Source organism: Neurospora tetraspora, assembly GCF_033439725.1.
Source record: "Neurospora tetraspora strain CBS 560.94 chromosome Unknown B0H65scaffold_2, whole genome shotgun sequence".
In the NCBI taxonomy this organism is placed as follows: Eukaryota; Fungi; Ascomycota; class Sordariomycetes; order Sordariales; family Sordariaceae; genus Neurospora; species Neurospora tetraspora.
Window position 1 is genome coordinate 5,498,851 of NW_026944384.1, and position 19,745 is coordinate 5,518,595.

General features: G+C 51.6%; 6 protein-coding genes across 6 annotated transcripts; 1 reads left to right on the forward strand and 5 right to left on the reverse strand.

Moving 5' to 3' along the window:
* The first annotated feature begins 1,185 nt into the window (after positions 1 to 1,185).
* On the forward strand, positions 1,186 to 2,877 carry B0H65DRAFT_134796 (concanavalin A-like lectin/glucanase domain-containing protein). The gene has a single exon (XM_062820851.1). It carries the CDS (start codon positions 1,655 to 1,657, stop codon positions 2,684 to 2,686), a length of 1,032 nt encoding a protein of 343 aa, XP_062685080.1. The 5' UTR covers positions 1,186 to 1,654; the 3' UTR covers positions 2,687 to 2,877.
* Positions 2,878 to 2,919: 42 nt separating this feature from the next.
* On the reverse strand, positions 2,920 to 4,336 carry B0H65DRAFT_459029 (uncharacterized protein). Its single transcript, XM_062826438.1, has one exon. It carries the CDS (start codon positions 4,040 to 4,042, stop codon positions 3,002 to 3,004), a length of 1,041 nt encoding a protein of 346 aa, XP_062685081.1. The 5' UTR covers positions 4,043 to 4,336; the 3' UTR covers positions 2,920 to 3,001.
* Positions 4,337 to 5,254: 918 nt separating this feature from the next.
* On the reverse strand, positions 5,255 to 8,390 carry B0H65DRAFT_134808 (Mechanosensitive ion channel-domain-containing protein). The gene is made up of 2 exons (XM_062820852.1): positions 6,502 to 8,390; positions 5,255 to 6,451 (listed from the first exon to the last, which is right to left on the reverse strand). Exons 1-2 carry the CDS (start codon positions 8,185 to 8,187, stop codon positions 5,372 to 5,374), a joined length of 2,766 nt encoding a protein of 921 aa, XP_062685082.1. The 5' UTR covers positions 8,188 to 8,390; the 3' UTR covers positions 5,255 to 5,371.
* Positions 8,391 to 9,673: 1,283 nt separating this feature from the next.
* Positions 9,674 to 13,135, reverse strand: B0H65DRAFT_134814 (uncharacterized protein). Its single transcript, XM_062820853.1, has one exon. The coding sequence runs from the start codon at positions 12,987 to 12,989 to the stop codon at positions 9,834 to 9,836; it is 3,156 nt and encodes a 1,051-aa protein (XP_062685083.1). The 5' UTR covers positions 12,990 to 13,135; the 3' UTR covers positions 9,674 to 9,833.
* Positions 13,136 to 13,910: 775 nt separating this feature from the next.
* On the reverse strand, positions 13,911 to 15,115 carry B0H65DRAFT_569188 (uncharacterized protein; the record flags this gene model as incomplete). Its single annotated transcript, XM_062830411.1, has 3 exons — positions 13,911 to 14,379; positions 14,497 to 14,951; positions 15,031 to 15,115. 3 exons carry the CDS (start codon positions 15,113 to 15,115, stop codon positions 14,143 to 14,145), a joined length of 777 nt encoding a protein of 258 aa, XP_062685084.1. The 3' UTR covers positions 13,911 to 14,142.
* Positions 15,116 to 18,737: 3,622 nt separating this feature from the next.
* Positions 18,738 to 19,482, reverse strand: B0H65DRAFT_420605 (uncharacterized protein; the record flags this gene model as incomplete). Its single annotated transcript, XM_062824291.1, has 3 exons — positions 18,738 to 19,055; positions 19,146 to 19,301; positions 19,357 to 19,482. 3 exons carry the CDS (start codon positions 19,480 to 19,482, stop codon positions 18,738 to 18,740), a joined length of 600 nt encoding a protein of 199 aa, XP_062685085.1.
* Between the last annotated feature and the right edge of the window lie 263 nt (positions 19,483 to 19,745).

Here is a 19,745-nt window from a genome sequence, read left to right on the forward strand (position 1 = left end):
GCCTGCCTGTCTGCCTGTAGTCTTCTTCCAAACAGCCTTTCCGAACGATCATGTGAAGTCCCGTTACACACGCACAGTTCAGTTCCATAAATGGGGCTCCTCATTATTCAAGTGTCACGCCTAAACGAATCGGGTGCTCACAGGCCCTGGATCTTGAATACGAATGCCACAATGCTTCGGTGCATGAAAGGTACGATACCTATGTATGTTCCCTCCCTTCTTTGGTGTTTGGTGGTTGCGTTGGCTGTCAAGCTGTGTCCCTGACAGATGGATGTTGGGAGCCGTCACGGGCAGAACTTGGTAAGTGGTTCCGCCAATGGTAACCTCGAAGTTGTTTTTCGCCTGTCAAAAGTTGTTGATGATTTGAATTTTCACTGGTTCGTTGAGCGATGCAGATCGGTGGCGTGAAGTTTGGGTGTGAATGGTGGTGGTGGAATCCTACCCTCTCGTGCTCTCTGATGCCTCTGGTGCCTTGCCCCTGCATTTAATTCCGAGCCTCTGTGATGATCACCATTTCTACCATTCTATAGGCAACTACTGGTGGGCATAGGCTGGCGGCCCTTTCGAATTCTTCCTGAACCCTTCTCGTGCCCCTCCATCTGGACGAGCCATTCAAGCTCAAAGGTCTCTCTCTCTCTCTGTGTTTCATGTTTCACAATGTACCACGATCCAAAAGGCCCTTCTACACTACCCAAACCGGCGCCGGGCAACGGGTAAACAGAGGTGGTACCGTGATATGTGCCAAACACCGCTTTCCCCTAGTGACCTAGTGATACGAAGTGTGGTGGAATGATGACGATGATTCGCACTGACTTGTTTGCTTTTGGATTCCTCGGGGGTCTTGACTAAGGCCGCCGTCAAGACGGACGGAAAGGTACATACGACCACACGAGGAGGGGGTGACAAGCTTGTGGCACACAGTACGATATACTCCGTCAGCGTTTAGTTCACCCAAGGAAGGACATCAAACTGGGGACAGACGGATGGGACAACAACGACGACAAGGGAGCTATTCTCTCCCCGTGGGGCGGGCGGCCGTATCTACGATTGTCGTCCCCTGTCTTGCAGGGTTAACCAAATCAATGGGATTGATGAACTGATGAACATGGAACATTGTTCACCATTGGACGACGGCTTTGTTGTGGGTCGTGAGGATGTGAGGCCTGCTGGTTGCTATTTACATATAATGCTCAGAGGTTGCTTGCACCTTCCAAAACCTCGTAACCTTTTCTGTTTGTTACAACTTTCTTTCTTCCTTCCTTCCCCACGTGCCGTATGAATGGTATGGCAAGAGTTTGAGACTGGTTGTTTTATCTGATTATTCTCTCTACTTGCCACTTCCTACTTCCTTGGGATTGTTGAGTACGAGTTTTCAAAGGAGTTCCTTCTTATAACAACTTTGAGGAAAGAGCAATCGTCGACTTCGTGTCAGCCCTGGTGGTCGAAATATCAAGGGATCTACACTCGCCTGCCCCCCCCTTGTTCAAGTTGCACTTGCATAAGGTCTTGAAATCGATTTAACCAGAGGGCTTTCTTCCCTTTTGTTGTCGGCCACTCACTCACCCACTCTCCCTCAACCTCATCTCATCAACTCAACACCAACTGTCCTTCGTTTCCACAACCATCCACACAACACTACGACACAACAACCAACATGAAACCATCAACCCTCCTCACCCTAACGGCCACAGCCGCCTCTACCACCTCCGCCTTCACCCTTCCCTTCAAGTTCCGGCGGGACACCGTCTCAACCGATGCCTCCAACAACCCCAACCGCCGGCTCCTCCACAGCCCACCCACCAACACAGTTGGCATCGCCGGCGGCCACATCAAGGCCACCTCCGGCATTAATAACAGACCGCCATCTCTCCGCGCAGGCGCCTATCTCCCCTACCACCCGCCGGCCTCGACCCCCGACCAACCAACCCAGAACCAAGACATGATCCAATCCGTCACCGGCACCGTCGTGATCCCCTCCATCAACATGCCCGTATCGGGTCCTACAGCCGGCAACAGCGCAGGGGAGTACTCGGCTTCGATATGGGTTGGCATCGACGGGGCTTCGGCCACGGATAACTTCATTACCAGTATCCCGAACTGCAACCCTTTGAGTCAATCCCTTCGGGCGGGGGTCGACATCTTCTGGGATGGCACCCTAGGCGGTCAACAAACCCCGTACGTCTGGACGCAGTGGTATCCTGCCGAGCACGCCAAGGGGTTTCTGGATTTCAAGGCTTCTCCCGGTGACGAGCTGCGGTTTACCGTTTCCACGGGACCGCACGGGAACTCCGGCGGCTCGGTGATGGTAGAGAACTTCGGACCCCCGCAGAGCCCAAAGGGCGTGGATGGCAAAGTGAAAATCCCCATCGCCACGGGTAGTTTGATCTGGAAGGATATGCCCGGTCTGTGCAGCGCGCAGGGAAGTTGGATTATTGAAGATTTTCCGCTGCAGGAGAGGCCGGAGCTGCCGAGTGCTCTGGGGAATTTCACGGATGTGAGGTTTGGGGAGATGGGTGTTGCGACGTGGTTGGGAGGGAATTTCACGGGGGAGGAGGTGTTGGGGAAGGACAAGTTGAAGATGTTGGAGATTTATGATCAGGGACAGGGAGGGACGCTGGCGAAGTGTAAGACGGAGGGGGGGGGAGAGAAGGGGGGCGTGGTTTGTAGGAGGGTTGTTGAGGCTTGAGTGCTTGAAGGTCTACCTATTCTTGAGCAAGGCGTGGTTAAACGGAGGTAATGAATGGATTTGATAGAGAGGACGGGAGTTAGAGGGTTCTGTGCTGGGGATGGATCAATGGCATAATGAGGAGGATAACTTAATGTTAATGAGTAGCAGACGTATTAGTAAGAGAGCCGAAACTGGTTTAATCGATCGAAAAGTCCTCTAAGTAGAATGGTTCCCGCTCGCCAGCTTTGCGTTCCTGTCTCATCGCCATCCTCCCACCGAGCTAGAAACCATCATGTCCCTGAACCACGTCCAACATCTTATATGTACCCTGGTTTACTTCCTCAACCCACCACCAAAAACCCTCCTCACCCTCCCCAACACGCCCGCAAACCACGGCGTAGCCTGCACGCTCACAATGATCCTCAATGGCAACAACGCCTTGGTAATCGCATACGCCAGCGCAGCGTCCACCAAGACTCTATACTTTTCATCCCCACTCTGCCACTTTTTCATCAAAACCTGCTCCTTTCCTTCTTCTTCTCCTCCTCCTCCTCCAGCACTCACACCCTCACTCTTCGTCCCATCCTCTCCCCCCACCACCACCGCACTCAACCCCTCCCCCTCCCCCTCGTTCCCACCAAACCCAAAATACTTTTTTCTTTTAAACCACCTCTCAAACCCCTCCATCTTTCCCATCATCACCTCCGAGTATCCATGCTCCACCATCCACCCCATCACCCAATCCGTCACCCTTTTTCCATACGACGACGACGACGATGGTTTGTCAGTGTCGTCGTCGTCAGTGTCAGTGTCAGTGTCGGTGTCAGTGTCGTAATAGTGAAAAAAGTAAAAGAAGCCCAAACCGGGAATGACGGCGGTGATTTCGTGTAGGATTAGGAAGGCTACTATGAAGGAAGAGGGGGAGGAGCGTAGGGAGGAGAGGTAGGGGTGGAGGAAGCGGGGGAGGCGGGTGAGGAGGCGGTCTATTCTTTCGGTGTTTTTGTTGGGGTTGGAGTTGGGGTTGGGGTTTTGGTGGGAGTTGGGATTGGTGCTGTTGTGGCGGGTTTGTTGATGTTGTTGTTGTTGTTTTTGCCAGGAGCGGTTGCTGTAGTTGTGTGACCGTGATCGTGGGCCGCAGTGGTGGTGTTGATGCTGATACTGGTGAGAGCAACGACGGGGGCCGCCGGGAGATAGAGGTGTTGAGGTTGTTGATAAGCGCGACTTTGTTGTGAATGAGGACTGGATAGTAGTTGTTGTTGGTATCATTGATGTGAGCTGTGAGAAGAGGAGCTCGTTTGTCCGACTCCGAGGCGGCCCGAAACGCGGACGGCCGACTCCGAGGTTGAGGAATCGTGGGCGTGGGCGGAATGACATGTTTCTTGTTGTTGGTTGGATTTCGGAGAGTTGATGATTGATTGCTGGCTAAAATGAAGGTGGTGATGGGAGCACTTGTGAGGCGTAAATGCGGCGGCAAGGGGAGTGGGCACGGTAGACCAGGATTATCTCTATGGGTGGTAAATAATGGGGAAATATGGTTGTTGTATTTTGTTCGGAAGTTGCAAAGTTGCAACTGTGATTGACAGGTGAGCAAGATGAACAAGGTGAGTTTGTTCACCGAACGGGTAAATCGCCAAGGTGAACGACAATCCTACGACGGTTCAGTTCGGGGGGAAATTCGGAGATGCTCATATAGGCTTAGCGTTTGTCTATAGTGGGTACCAATGTCCCAATTTGGCTCAGTGGCTGAGTTGCTCCTACCATGGGTTCTCAACCGCAAGGTCACGCATTCGATTCAGGTCGAGGGCAACTTTTCGGGGTTCTCTCTATGGGAGAGCTGTCTGGGCAAGTCCTGGGCACTCTCCCATGGTGAGTTCACCTTAGCGTACCTATCCCCAGCGAATACACTTATCCCCAGCGAACATCCTTATCCTCAGCGAACATTAGCGAGAATACTAACCCACAGCGAGCATACTAACACCTAGCGAGCATATCTATCCCAAGCGGGCATCTGGGTTTTCACCAAGCAGTTTCCCAGCGTAGTAAATATTTTTTTTCTTTTTGTTTTTGATTTGTTTTTTTTTCGGGTTTGTATGGGCATCATGCTGCAGCCAATGTTGTACGAGTGTTACGGACCACCATATCTACTGCTTTTGTTGGCGACATCATGGGAAAACCCTCCGCCCAAGAACACGGGAGTCTAGCCATATAAAATGTGCCTCTATAACTCGGTGATTGGAGAATCCTCGCCGTTTGTATACTTCGTAACCAAAATAATCGTTTTCCCCTACAGTCCACCTCAAGAATTGCGTAATCGGTGATGATGGCACCTTTCGATTTTCCAATGCTTTCAACATCATCATTCAAAAATTGTGTATCTAAAACTGGCCAAGTGCAAAGAAGGTATCAAACACCCAGGACCCAAATCCCCCTTTGGCCCTCTCGTTGGCGTCGGTCTAACTCTAGACTCTAATGTTATGTGCAGGTAGGTAGGTAGGTAGGTAGTCATCCATATCCAACTGATAACCTCACACCATATCAACACACCAACCTCATCCTCACCCACATCCTCACCCACATCCACATCCATTATGATCCCCATCAACATCCCCTTCCCGGCGCATAGTCATAGACTGTTTAGTTCGGTTCTTGTAAACCGATCATTCACTCATCACTCATCACTTCATAACATCATCCCACTCAAACCTAAACCTGATTCCCTCCCGGTGGCTGACTATTCGCCACCACCGACCTTGACCTCCCCCTCCCAAACATATTACCCATCGTCACCCTCCCCCTCCTCACCGACGCCGTCATGCTCATACTTCCATCACCACTCGGTCTGCCAGCGGGGCTAATATCCCCCCTAGTGCCCCTACTCGACATCTTTTCCAGCCTCTGATCCAATTCCGAATCATTATTGTGGTGGTGATGATGATGATGGCTCTTCTTCTCATCGTGCTCATCCTCCTCATCTTCCTCCTCGTCACGCTGCCTAATCGACGCCAGACGATGGATTCCATGCCCCCCTAACGGTTCGGGCCGTCGGTTCATGTACACGTCTTGGAAGTCGACGCCTGATTCGACTACCGTTGCTCGGCTGTCGGCGCGGCGGCGTCTGCGTAGGAAATCGGAGGGGGAAGGGGAGGGGCCTGGTGGTGGTGGGACTTGTTGTAGTGGTGGTTGTTGGAATTGTTGTGGCCCGTTTTGACCGGGCTGGGAGTCACCACCAGGAACCTGAGACCAATACATAGGCATATTCTGCCTTCCACCAGGTGCCATGAGGCGGGGGCCCTGGATGCCCATGTCGTCCATCTGGTGCATCAGTTCGACGGCGAACTTGTTGTGCCTCGTAAGCCTCAACAGCTCGTTTTGGAAGTTGCTCTTGTGGAAGAAGATGATGTTCATGTTGATACTATAAACCTCGTCGATGGTCTTTACTTCCGAGATGATTCGCGGAGCGTAGTCGCGCTGGTTCTTGATGCAGAAGTCGAGCATGCGGGCTTTTAGTTCCTCGATTTGGGTTTCGGTGGTGCCGAAGCGGAGCGTCAGGTTGACGGGGTCGGCCAAACCTTGGCTGCGACGCTGGTTGAGGATGAAGAGCGTGTTGAGGATTGAGTTGGGCGCTTGCACGACGTGGCCTTCCATTTTCTTGAATTCGGTGTAGAGGAGCGAGACCTCGAGGACGTAGTAGTCGTCGCCGCGCATCAGGGAGCCGGTGTTACCGTAGATGGTGACGCGGTCGCCGACGTCGAAGGGATGTTTGACGAAGACGAAGAGAATGGACTGTTTAGATTAGCAACCTGAGCTCTTTTAGCGGCCTTGGACTGACATACCTGAAGGAACTCCTGGGCTGTTGCCTGAAGCAACCAAGACAGACCCAGAATAACGGTACCCGTCGAGGTCAGCGCAGCAGCAGCCGAGTTGGAGATGACGCTGATAAACACAATGATAACAATCACGATAATGATAAACATAAAGACCTTGTCAAGCTTCTTTATAACCGAATCAAGATCCTTCAACGACGCAGCAATGGCCTTCTTCTCCAGGTGGATCTCGCTGCAGACCATTTCCAGTTCTTCCATGGAGATATCGCCGTTGAAGTCCTTGTCGAAGATAGCAAAGCAAGCCTCGGCTTCCTCCTGATTAGGAAAGGCGGGCAGGATGTCTTCCAAAGTGATAGTATCTCTGCCAGGTTGGACAAAGGTACGGTAGAAGACACGAGCTAGGGTATAACTCGAGTTGGTCGAACGAAGCAGCTCCATGACGACCTTGCGGGGATGGTTTCCTTTCAGAATGCGCCTACCCGTGATGTCGCCAGCAAACCGATGGGCGGCGTTTCCAACCTTGCTCCAAGCTTGCCGAGCATTCGTCTTCATGTACTTCATCGGGGTACGCAGCCCGGATGAGTCGCCTCCAACCGAGTTGGAGTTCCAGACCGGGTCCTGCGCCTCGAGACAAATTTTGGCGTATGTGTACAGAGCGACGAGACACTCGATCTGCATGACGTTTTCTTGAATGCGGAGGGAATAAGTTCGGCGGTGGAACGAGGAGGCAATCCACTGGATCAAGATCTTCTCGGCGAAATTCAGTGCCGCGAGGATGAAGAAGGCAAGAATGATCTTGTACACGATGGAGATCCAGGCAGAATCCTTGTCGCGCGCATCTTCACCGTTATCGATTCGGTGGTCCTTCAGGATGGGATTGTAGGTCACCAAAACAACCAGCATCCAGATGAACATGGCGGTAGACAACTCGAGCTGACGACCAATATCCCTCCACTTCTTGTGGTTGCTGGACCCAAAGGTGTCGGCAATCCACGCTATCACAAAGGGCATGACGCAAGTAATGACTCTTGTTGCCCACAGACTGAGCCAGACAACTTCCAACCAGATGCCGAACCAGAGGAGCCTAACACCTCGGCCTTCACCGACATCTTGGTGGCTGTCGTAGGCGAAAAGATCCAAGAAGATAGGGATGAGGATGAGAATGGCCGGAGGAATCGAGTAGACGATATAGCGCAATACTCGTGGAAACTTTCTCAGTCGAGCCCAAGTTCGGGTAAGCCATGTCGTCTTTGCTACGGTAGTAACGGCCGGGGTTGGCGTGGCACCGGCACCGGCAACTGTATCAAAGACGTCCTCGAGGTTCTCGGTACTCCTGTTCTTGGATCTGGACCGTCTCGATTCGTCTTCTCGTACTTGTCTGGAGACCATGCGCTCAGCACGCATAAGTTCGAGGTCGTCGTTTAATCTGTTGGCCATCTCCCTGTCGCCCATCTCCCTGTCGCCCATCTCCCTGTCGCCCATCTCCCTGTCGCCATGGCCAGAAGAGGCAGGGCTGAGGGCGCCGGAATCGGGAACGGCCAGGTGGGTGTGGTCGATGCCGTTGGCGTGTTTATAGTAGTCTCCATCGGGGTCCATGGGAGTCGGAACTTCGGACGGCATCCGGACGTGCAAGGTCGGTGGAGGATTCGCTTGTGACATCCTACGGGGCGATGGACAGTCTTCAGACGGGGGCATTGTCAAACATGGATGGGGGGACGGGGCTCGGGCGTAGATATCAAACAGACGGGAGGAAGAGAGGAGCTACCCGTGACAGGAAAGCCGCAAAAGAGAGATGGAAGAAACTCCCAAAGGGGCATCCGTGTAAGATGGAAACCGACGAGATCCAAGACGCTACTGTCAAAATTCAAGAAGTCTTTGAAATCGATTTCGTGTGCCACTTTGACACGTGTGGGGGTTGGTGTTGCATAGGGGGCCACTGAGCCTTGGGATCGGGACCGGGGACCCGCGACTCCATCGCCAAGAAGAGGAGGTTGACTTGCTTCGGTGTTTACGAAAACGTTCAGAATCCCGGGGTGTGGAGATGGATCAGCGGGTTGGCACAGAAGCGCGACCCACCGGTCAAGCGCGGGCAACAAGTGAAGATGGAGAAGTCAGGGAAGAGCGATAAGAAGGCGTGGGAGAGATTGCATATCGGAAAGCGTGTTTCGCGTTGCCGGGTGCGACAGGTTGGACGGCAGGGACGGCATGGACGGCAGCCCGTGGCTACCGTGGACGGTTGCAGACGAAACAGTCAGTTAGCAGCGGGGGGCCGGACGGCTTGACGGCCTTTCACAAGAGCCCGGCCGTTGTTAGTAAGCCGGTAAGGCGGGGGGTGGAGGGATCGTATCAGGGACTCTGGGGGATGATCGGTGGTTGCTTGTTCCCATTTTCGGCGGTGAGATGCGTGTTGTTGTCTTGCTTGCAGTTGTCCATTGTAGGTAATCACAAGCGAGACAGCGTTGTGTTGTAATGCATCCCGTCTCGGTATCCTATCCCAACTCGATCTTGTTGAGAGTGAAGGAGCAACTTGTGAAGATGCTGAATCTCACAGTGTCCCTCACCGTTCCTTCTCCCCGTCCTAATGTTAACAATTGACCGAGTGTCTCCTGCGTGTTAAATGAAGCCAAGAGCCATGACTGATCATCCTGTTCGTTCCTGATACCAAAACATTCATTTTACTCGCCCCGGAAACCGCCAAATCCCACCGAGCTCAACGTCGAACCCGATAAAGAAAAAGCCACGCAAGCTCATGTCCAGTTCCGATGCAGACACACACCCACCAGAGAAGGATTAATGCAATTTGATTTTTCGAGTTATCGATTCGGGAGTGGCATTCAGTCGTTGATCAGTCGTCGTTGGTTGGCGAGACAAGACCAACACAATGTGCTGTGACGTCACCCATCCCTGTAAGGCACCCACTAGCCCCGTAAAAGGCCCCTGTAAAGCCCACTGAGGTTCCATCGTCCCTTGCCGATCCTCCGCCCCCGCCGTTTGCCCACGCCCCCCGGGCCCCCGAGGCATCCCGAACGGAACCCAAACCCTGGAAGCCTGGACCCTTGGTTTTGGCGGACCCCTATGTCTGGCCGCATGGGGAATGGGAATTGCTTCGGAGACTTTTGGGCTTAGCGGACGGGAACCGTCGCCGGCGACGATGGGTGGACGGTACGGGACGGTAGACGGGATGAAAGGGGCGTGCCGATGTCAGATGTTAGTAGAAGCATGCAGGAACAGATGTCGAACACCACGCTCGGTTCGTCTCATCTGCTGCAAGACAGACAAGGAGCTCATCGGCATTGGCATTATCAAGTTCATACCCAAAGGGCTGACCGAAGAATCATCTTCTACTCAAAATCACCCCAACCCGATCCATCATATTTACCACCACCACCGCCTCCAGATACGCTCCCCCATCTACTCGGGCCAGGCCCGTTCCCGTTGCGGCGGTTGAAGCTAGGCGGCGGAGTGACCTCACTGTTCCTGCCAATGGTGCTGACACTGGCGAGACTGGCAGCGCCCTCGCTTCCAGGACGAGTGTGATGACTGCTAATTATCGACACTCTGGAACTGTCTGCGATGGATACTGTGTCCGCGTTGCTGGGGACTGGTGAAGGTGACGAAGTGCCGGTCAGGTTGGACACTTCGCTCTCCCTTCTGCTGTCCAACTGCTGTTGCTGTTGCTGTTGCTGCTGCAGTTGATGGTGATACCACTGCTGCTGGGCTGACATCGGCTGATTCTGATAGGCAAACTCAGGCTCGTGTTGAGGTCCTCCGAGCTGGACTGTCGGCGTGAAAGCACGCGGATCGTGGCCATACGCTGACCATGCGTCCAGTGTATTCGCAGGCCATTGATAGCCTTGTGGTTGTGTTTGATCAGGATGCGATGAGGGACCCTGGAATTGTACCTGGGAGTTTTGTGGTGGACCTTGCTGTGATGGATAAGACACAGGAGGTTGTGACTGCGGAATGTTATTGCTCGCTGTGGGATAGCTATTCCCGACCGACTTTTGAAGCTTGTTCGAGGAGCTGGCCGTGTTGCCAGTTCTCCTAAACTTCGAAAGTAGCCCTCGCTTTTCCTTCACAACAGGTGTTGAAGCTTCATTAGATAATCCACGAGCCTGGGTCATGGTTTCAGGTACGGGAGGAAGCGGTTTTGACGCCAAATCATCCATTTGGCCCGCAAAGGGAGCTGTTGATTCTTGTTTCGGCCATGTGGATGCCTGTGCCTGCGGCTGTGGGTTGGCGAATTGTTGTGGTGGTGGAAAGGCTTGTGGAAGGCCCATGTTCCTTATATCTGGCTGTGGCAGGGCTTCAACACTACGCGATGGAAGTTGTTGGTTGTGGGGAGGAGGCGGTACGTAATGTTCTGGGGTTCCTTGTTGAGCTAAGTGACCCAATGGAGCGAAGGAGCCACGTTGTTGCTCAATCCCCATACTCGAGGTTGAGGTTTCGTAAGGACCTTGGGACTCGGCCACAGGCTTTCGGCGGAAGGTTTGTTCCCCTACAGGAGGACGGTATGGAGTGAACACGGGCTGAGAATTGTCAGGTGGGATCTTGTCAGGCCGCGGAGGCTCTGAACCAGAATTTCCAGAGTGTGGGAGATTATGCGAACCATCTTCAGGAACAGAAGATTTCCGGGCAGCAGTGATAGGCAAAGTTTCAGCGGCCAGTTCGCTTGGAATATGGCGTAACTGCATCCTTTCCTGACACCAAAGTACTGTTATGCCACCGTTTTCAGACATGACAATCTCAGTAGCGCGATTTGGTTCATATCCAGAAATAGAGAAGTCCGCAATTGCTTGTGACAATTCCTGCGCCAGCATCGGAGCCGTCTGTTCCATACCGTCTTTCACTGCCAAAGACGACTGATCTACTCCTTGAACTTCAGTTGGGGAAGGTTTTCGGCTGATGTTTAGAGGCTTCACTGACTGCCCGATATCAGGAAGAACTGGGTTCGCGTAGTCACTTAAGCTTCCCCTATGTGGTCTACTTGTCGACGCAAAGTTGGACCCCATCTGTGGTACCTCCTCGCTTGGAGCTGGCGGTGACGGAGACTGCTGGTCTTGCGGTTTTGGGGCCGGTGAAGACATCTCGGTTTTTGTGGAAAAACCGTTTCCCATGAAAGGCAGTGAAGGCAGGTCTGCGGGTAGAGTATTTGTCCTCGTAAACGCAGGTGGAGGGTCCAATATATCCTTTTTGTTGAGCAGAATCATGGATTGATGGCCGTGTAGAGGTTTCACTGTCTGATGGTCTAACTCTGGGAGGTCGTACAGCGGTCTCTGAACAAAGCGGTTTGTAGTTAAGGAGGCTTGCTGGCCACCAGAAGGACTCTGTAAAGGTTTTGGGCGTCCGCGGGCGGGCTGGAGAATGGACGGTACCCGTTGGGTCCCAAACTTTTTCGCCTTTTCGTTGGCTTTTGAGCTATTCTCAAGCTCTGTTCCGGACTCTGATTTGCCTGGTTGTGCAACTGACACTATCTGTCCCGGTGTCTCTTTAGCTGACGACACAGCTGGTACCTCAACCCGAGACGGCACTTGTCCTTGTATGGAATACCTGTCTGCGTGTGCAGGCCGAGGATTCGAAGGAGGGGAGGCAAAATTGGCGCCAAATATGCAGGGACTTGACTCCTTCTTCCGATCGAGATTCGGTCTTGATCCTGGATCTACCTTTTGAGAGTTGGGGTCTTTCTGTGATTGTTCGCCCGAAGTGGCCTTCACGCTAGCGTTTTCAGAGGATAACTCGACAGGCGCATGCTGATCTGCGTTCGCCAACTGTAGATTGCGGATGGGCGCCTCATGACCTGGTAGTTCCGCTGCGGCAGGATGTTCTTCGCGAGTCCTCGCGGTCGACTCGCCGTATAACTCGGCCACAAAGCCGATAGGAAACACTTGGTTTATCGGACGACCATCCAACATAGGGACCCCCGGAGACAGGATATAATCCCCTTCAGCCGGGGTACCGTCAACTTTCGCTGGCGTAGTCTGTTCCTGGGTCGTCACAACGGTAGGTCGGCTATTGACAACCAGAGGAGTGGTTTCTGTACTCGTTACAGGCGATATCAATGGTCTGTTTGGCGGCTTAGTAACCTTGGACTCGGGTGTCCTCGGGTCAGTCGCCGGTAACCCAGCCTCGTCTTCGTCTTGCTCCGGACTTGTGTCGTTGTACGCCCCAGGACCCATGTACATGAACCCGTCTGGCTGGAACCATGGTGGTGGATCATTGTAACTTGGCCCAGAGAAGTTCGCTGACGTCGCAGTTGTGCTGATGTTTAATGGGGGAGAACTTGGGGCCGTCTCGCTTGAACCCCCCTTCTTGAGTTTCTGGCTCAAGAATTTGTCCTCGGGTGGCATAGGTCCGCCAAAATCGCCAACAAACTCGGGGAACTCGTCGCCCGGCTTAGGAAAGGTGTACTGAATGAGCCCTGTAGGCTTGAATCGGTAAATCCAGCGACTGATGGCTCCATCATAGTCCATCTCCCAGTTCTCCGGAAGCGCCGCCATCTTGATTTGGACCGAAGGCAAAGAGTGTCGGCGGATTGAATGACCCCAGCCCAACCGGGCTTTTCGTTAACACAAAGGCAAGTTGAACAGCTGGCGCTTGCCTTCGCGATAGGCATACGGAATCAATGGGCGCGTAGTTTTGATAACATGGTCGCGCGCGGCAGACGCGCCGGGTAGGAGAACCGGTGGTATCAATGTCGTCGCGATTGAGTTGAGTCAAGAGGTAAGCTGGAGGTCACATCGGGCTGGCGCAACGCTCGTCAGTCAACAGTTCGGTCGGGGAGTGTATGCACTAACTGAGGCGCGGCTGAGGCCTCTCCGTCCGTCCAATTGAGGACGCGCGGGGTCGACGCAATTTTTCCCCCTCCCACGACCGGCCCCTGGCGGTCACGATCCTTGCCCTTGCGATCCTCCTGCGATGTCGTCTTCGCGCCGAGTAAAAGGATCTTCGGACGGCATAATTGCGACAGGGGACGGCGAAAACAAACATTGATGTGAACCTCGCCGCAGTCGGAAATTAGTGTCGAGGAAGTGGTTTCCGTTTGACCGGCAACATCGAAATACGAAGGATGACGTTAGCGCGCAGGATTCAAACTCGTCGTGGCGATTATTGTGTAGGGTTGAAATTTTGAGCCATCGAGGTGCGAGGATTGAAGTCAAGGAAAGAACGACTTGTTGGTTCGAAAGGAAAGAAGGAAAAATGTCCCGCGGTCCGGTTTCGCTCCGAAACCATCTCGTACATCTCGTACACTGCAGCCGACGTCATCACAACTTTGACCCAAACACACGAGATGAGTGCAATCTTCTTCCATTTCTACATACTCACACGACTTTGACATCCTCAAATCAAAACTAACTTGTAACTTTCCTGATCCTTCTTCATTGTCCTGAAGTCCCAGGCCCCCACCTAATGATATCAATCAGGGTTTATTGACCAGAAAACGACGAAACCAATTCCAATAACTCCAAGAACCAAATTATTCCCAAGCAATAATCCATCAAGTTCAAACCCAACAATGAGTCTTTACTACCCAGAACCACCTACACCCAGTCAACCATCCATTCTCCATTCCCATATCGAACATCACGCTCCTCTCTTCCTTCTTCAGATCCGAAGCTGAAAGCAACAAGAGACAACATGCCACAAAGTTCGCTAGGCCAACTCTCGCTCCGCTTTTCGAAGAGGACATCTCACAAACTTCCCATTCTTTCGCAAGTCGACCAAAGCCATCATCAGGTAGGGATCTCGAGCGATCAACGATTCTGACTGACAAAGATTGTCGCGGTTGAAATACTGGTGCTTCATCTCGTCGTACGATATCTTCGTCCTCTCATCAACCCAAGCAGGCTGGCTTAAAATCCTCAAGCTTGAAGAAGACGTCGGGTTCGCCTAAATCTAAGTGAAACTGTTAGCATCTGTCATGAGAAATCTGCTATAAGAACGAAAAAAAAAACAATGAGACCGAGCCCTCAAGAACATACACTTGTACGAACCGGCGGCACCAACATCCTCACCCTCACCGCTGCTCTCAATCTTTACCTTGCGATCCTCCCCGGGGGCACCTTCGCCTCCATCCTCAGCATTCCCGAAACACTCTTTCTCCATCATGATTTTCAACAACCTCTCAATACCCTTCTCTACAGCCATTAGCCTGTTGCCCCTCCTCTTATGATTCACCAAAACCCGACCCTTCTGCTCAAAGATAACGAGGTAAATCTCCTCTTTATCGCGCAGTCTGCTCAGACCCTCGACAATGGAGTGGTAGAGGGCGGATGCTTCGTCATCGATGTAGTCTTTGTTTTGGTTTTGGTAGTCTGACTTCCACTTGGGAGATTGCAGGAGAAAGTGCTCCGCTACCTGGCTGGCCTGGTTCATGTTGTCAAATGTCCTGATGTTTCTGGGCAGGAGCTTGGTGAGACGGTCGAGAGCGTCGGCGCTGTAGGGGATGTCGGTGGCCTGGTCTTTTGAGTGTCAGGGTTAGCTCAGCTTGCTTTCACCTTTTACGTTTCCTTGGGATGTGATGAGTGAGTGATACGATACCTTCGATGATGATGGACAGAGTCCTGCGAGCGGAGTCCAGCGCAACGACACCGGTAGACGCGGGGTCCGAGAAAGGTGAGGCCATGGTGATGAGGCGAGATGTATTACGTGACGATTTGATATAGCTCACACGAGTAGTTGGCGATGGAGTCTGGGGGTTTGATATTGTCTAGCACGTAGAGTAACGGACCAAAACGGAAATCAAGAATGATGAGTGAGGAGGGAAGAGATTCACGAACTGCAAAATTTCAGAAGAAAGTGGAAAGAGGAAGATCGGAGACGAGCACCAAGACGAGTACCTTAGGTAGTTAAATACTCGCCGACAGAAGCCTTCAAGGTTCTCTCGAGTATGAACTATGAACTGGTTCACACTATAAGTCCTCGAAGAAAGAGAGATGAGATGAAACACACAAAACCGATAAGAAGATAGGAACCAGCATGAACTATTCCGCCTCAAATGCAATGCTTATCAGTATGCCGACGAGAGGAAGCAGCACAAACACAATAACAACAGAAGAGAAAACCTACCCATACATAAGTACACTCATTCACACAGACACATATACTTCCATATTCTTGTGAGACTTTCCACCACAACACACGGCAGTTTTGACCGCCAAAATGAATCAATATCCAATCTCCAGGTCATTCCTCTTCAGGTTCCCCCAGCACTTTTACGTTTTTCTTTTTTTTTTTTTCACCTCGTTCGTGAGCCGTTTTTGACAGTGCTTTTCAGGGTCAATTGCAAATGCGGCTGCTACAAATGCAACTAGGCCACTCGAAAATCAGGCAGGGGCACCAACTTCCGTTAAAAGTAGGTATCTTATTCGTTTAGTAGAGGATACCAATACCAATACCAAATCTTAAAAAAAACCAGGAAGGCTGCCGTGTGGTAGATAATTCATTGCCCCATAAAGTGGTGGAATGTATGTGCCTGCCTGTAGGAAGAGGTATATGTGTGTAGTGTAGGTTATGTTGTATCCAACAGAAGCACACTCCATGCCCACCAGATAAGATGGGAGTCAAAATCTGGGTTGTCGTCATTCACGGGGTAGTGTGGATGTTGACAACTAACTGCTCAAGTCTAAAAATTTTAGACTAAGGGGTTTGAGAGATGAGATGGGCCGGGAAAACAAAGACATAATGAGGATATTGTCGCTATGACCAACCAAAGAGAAAGGGTGATCGAATGAGGACGGGAGACAATAACTTAACTTTGTATAGTAGGGCCAAGTAAGTATGGGAAGCATCGATCTTGATTTGTTCAAAATAGCGGGCGGAATATCAAGCTTTTTTGAACACACCCCGGTTGAGCAAGCGTACGAGGCCAGCTCGCTCGCCCATCATATAGTCTAGGTCTTGAGACCTTTTACCGCAGTTCTCGGCGGGCAATCACAACAATCTCGTCAGTTTTGTTGTAGACGAGGCTCCACCTATATACAAGGGTTTATTTAGAGCATCAGGATCGTGGATTTCATGACCACTGACTGGACACTCGGGCAAAAGAAAAGAGAAAGTCGCCCGGAATCGCTTTAACTCTTTTCCCGGATAAACTTTTGGCTTCTAGGATAGTGGTTTGGATTGATGGCGACTGGCAAGGAACTTGGTATTTTATGTCCAAGGTACTTGGTTTCGGTAGAGAGAGGAGAGGTAGCGGTGTTGATGATGATGATGTGTGGGAAATGGTTGATGGTGTCTTTTATTTCTCACAGTGGTGCTTCGGTAGATGTAGCCAAACACTTATGATCCAGATTCTTCTGTGAAGAGAGGACATGCTTAGTAGCTGTTCTCCTGATGATCAAGCAAGCAGATACCTACTCAAGTCTGGTTTTGTCGAAGAGCTATTGAATCAGAGCAAATGCCTTCAATGACCGTTGCACCGTCACAAGAATTCTATATACTAGCCGGGAACGTCATAATTCTTTACTCCCCAACCAAGATCACACAAGAAAGACTCAGTAGCAAGTGGAGTCATCAAACTTTCATTCTTCTCATCCACATCATCATACTTCATATCTCATACCCACTCGCTAAAGCCAAAAGTCAAAAGCCAAAAGCCAAAACAAACTTCATAATGCTCCAAACTCCTAGGGATCAAGGCTCAAACAGGCCTGCAAAACCCCCAACGACAAATATCCAGCCTCCCACCATTTACTTTTGCCTTTCCATATTTGTATCTCAAAACCCACGTATGCAACCAGTCCCCCAGCCAAACGTACGTATTCTTACATAACCTTTCATCCATCCATCAATCCATCAATCCATCAATCGTCTTATGTCATCCCATGTCATTCCCAGTGTTAGATGAGGGCACCGTAGTGAAGGAGGTGTCAAGGAGATGTCAAGGAGGTGTTAAGGAGGCGTCAAGGAAAATAAAGTGAAGATCCCAAAGAGCAAGTCCGTGCCGCCTATTTGCATGCCATCCACATGGAAGCGGAACGGTAGCGAGAAGTGTCAGTCAGTTCAGAAGAGTAGAGAGATCACCACTGGTCTCGATCCCCTCTTCCTCAAATTCCGTTTTTCCGGTACGGGCCCGGCTCGGTGTTGTGTTGTCGAGGAAAGGGGTGTGTAGTCGTTGTGTTTGTAGGCAAGGGGGTGGATGCGTGTGTAATGGAACCCTACGGACAGCTGATGTGATGAATACCCGCGACTTTTGCTCCTGTTGCTTTTGTTGCTTGATGTGGGCGGGTGAACCGGTGTTACTCTCTTGACTGCTGCTCTCGCTGAGAGGGTTGGAATAAGGTTGCAGCCAGAGCCAGAATCAGGGGGCCAGCGGCACGGCGGGGTCGGGGCTGAAAGGTTCGTGTTCGGTAGTGACCACTCGTCACTCCCACCAGCTAGCCAATCCAAGCCAGCTATCGCGCAACATGCTCAGGTATGAGAACAACCTGATTGTCGCTTTGGTTACCGATGTTTAAGCAATAGCTTAGACATAGCTGTGCTTGCTCTTGTTGGCGAGTCGTTGTAGTGTCGGAGCATTGAAATAGTGATCGCTCAGTACCTTGTTAACTGCTCTCCTCTTGCTACTCATTCCTTGGTAGAGGCAGTGTCGGTTATACCCGGCGGCACCAAACTACCCCCGCCGCTCCCAGCAGACAGGGCAGATAGGCAAGCAAGTACCTTGATAGTGCTCGTGGGTGACATTTGTCGTGATGTGCCGCAATACCACCCCCATCCAATCCGATCTGCAAGCAAATCTATACCGGAACCAGTTATCACAGCGACCGTGACACGAGAGCCTTCCCGATCTTCGACCGGGATGATACTCCGTGGGACCGAACGTGGTGAAGGGCAGAGGGGGTATGCTCCTGTCTGTGACCATGATACGCCACCACGAGAAAAGCAAGAATGCGCTGAGACAACTGAGCTTCTGGACTTCCTCCCTCTTGGTGGGTAGTCCTGACATCAACTGATGGGTGGACTTTCGGATGTGTGTGGATGTGTGTTCTGCTTGTATGTCCTCGTTCGGCCAGCCCCGCAGCAGTGGGCGACAATGTGTTCGGTGCGCGGTTAAATCACCGGGAGCTCCCGACCACGGATTCGTTCCTTCGTCTTTCGTTTGGTGCTACCCCAATATCTTCCCTCCTCTTCGCTTCCTACAATCACTCTTGGCTCCAATACCATGGTCATGTGAGATACGCCCAAACAAGCCATCAGAGTGGGATGGATGTATGAGTATGATATAGGCATATGCCCTTGGGCTGTCTTCACATATGATATCCACCGTTGGTGCTCAACTCAGGGTACGCGTACAAGTCCAGATCAAAGCCAGTGCTGCTCATTGCCGTACTTGTTGTTGGCAGCGGCGGATGCTGGTAAGCCAGGTTGCTGGTGGTTGTGTAACCAATATCCTTGAACTGAGAAGCTTTGAGCGCCTCATATTCTGCCTCGAGCGCAGCGTAGGCCTGGCCAAGGGTATTGTTGTGTTGTTTGGCCTCATTGAGCATCTGCTCGAGGTCCTTTATCCGTTGGTCCTTGCGTTCCCGATAAGCTCTCTGGGAAGCGCGGTTTTGGGCTCTTCGACGCTGTTGATAGACATTGGGTTAGTTTTGTCCTTACAGCCATTGTTCGTTCATACAGATATGAGCGGGAAAGACACAAGATCTATCACATACCGATAGGACAGACGGAGGGGCATTCTTATACCGGTTTTCTCGTTTCCTTTTAGGCTTCTGCTCTTGGGTCGGTTGCTGCGAGGACTCATCTTCCGACTCCAGGCCTTGATAGACGCCAGAATACATGTTGGGGTCCATTAGGGAAGCCATATTGTACTGCCACGCTATTGTTAGTCTCCCAAAAGCACACACGGGCGTCGTCAATACTCACTGGTGAGTTAACTGAGCTTTGAGATCCCGAAGAGTGTGCGTCCAGATATTGATCTGATTCCGCATACATGTACCGAATGGAGCTCTCAGAGGTCGGCATATCGACGAAGTGGTTGAAGTCATCCATAACAAGATGTTGTTGACTTGTAGGAGGGTATCGTTGAGAAGATGTTGACATATATGGAACGATAGAGGATGCTTGAGATACGCTTCCGCAACTGGTTGAGCAGATAGAAGTAGGCTCAAGTATCGAGCTGTTACTGCAGATGAGGAGGATATCGATGCCTGATGTGTGAGGATCTCAAGGCTCGTTCGCCATTCGAAAGTCGCAAGGGCCCCGTTATTATATAACCGTCCGGAGGGACGAGGCTTATCTGACTCCCCCTAGCT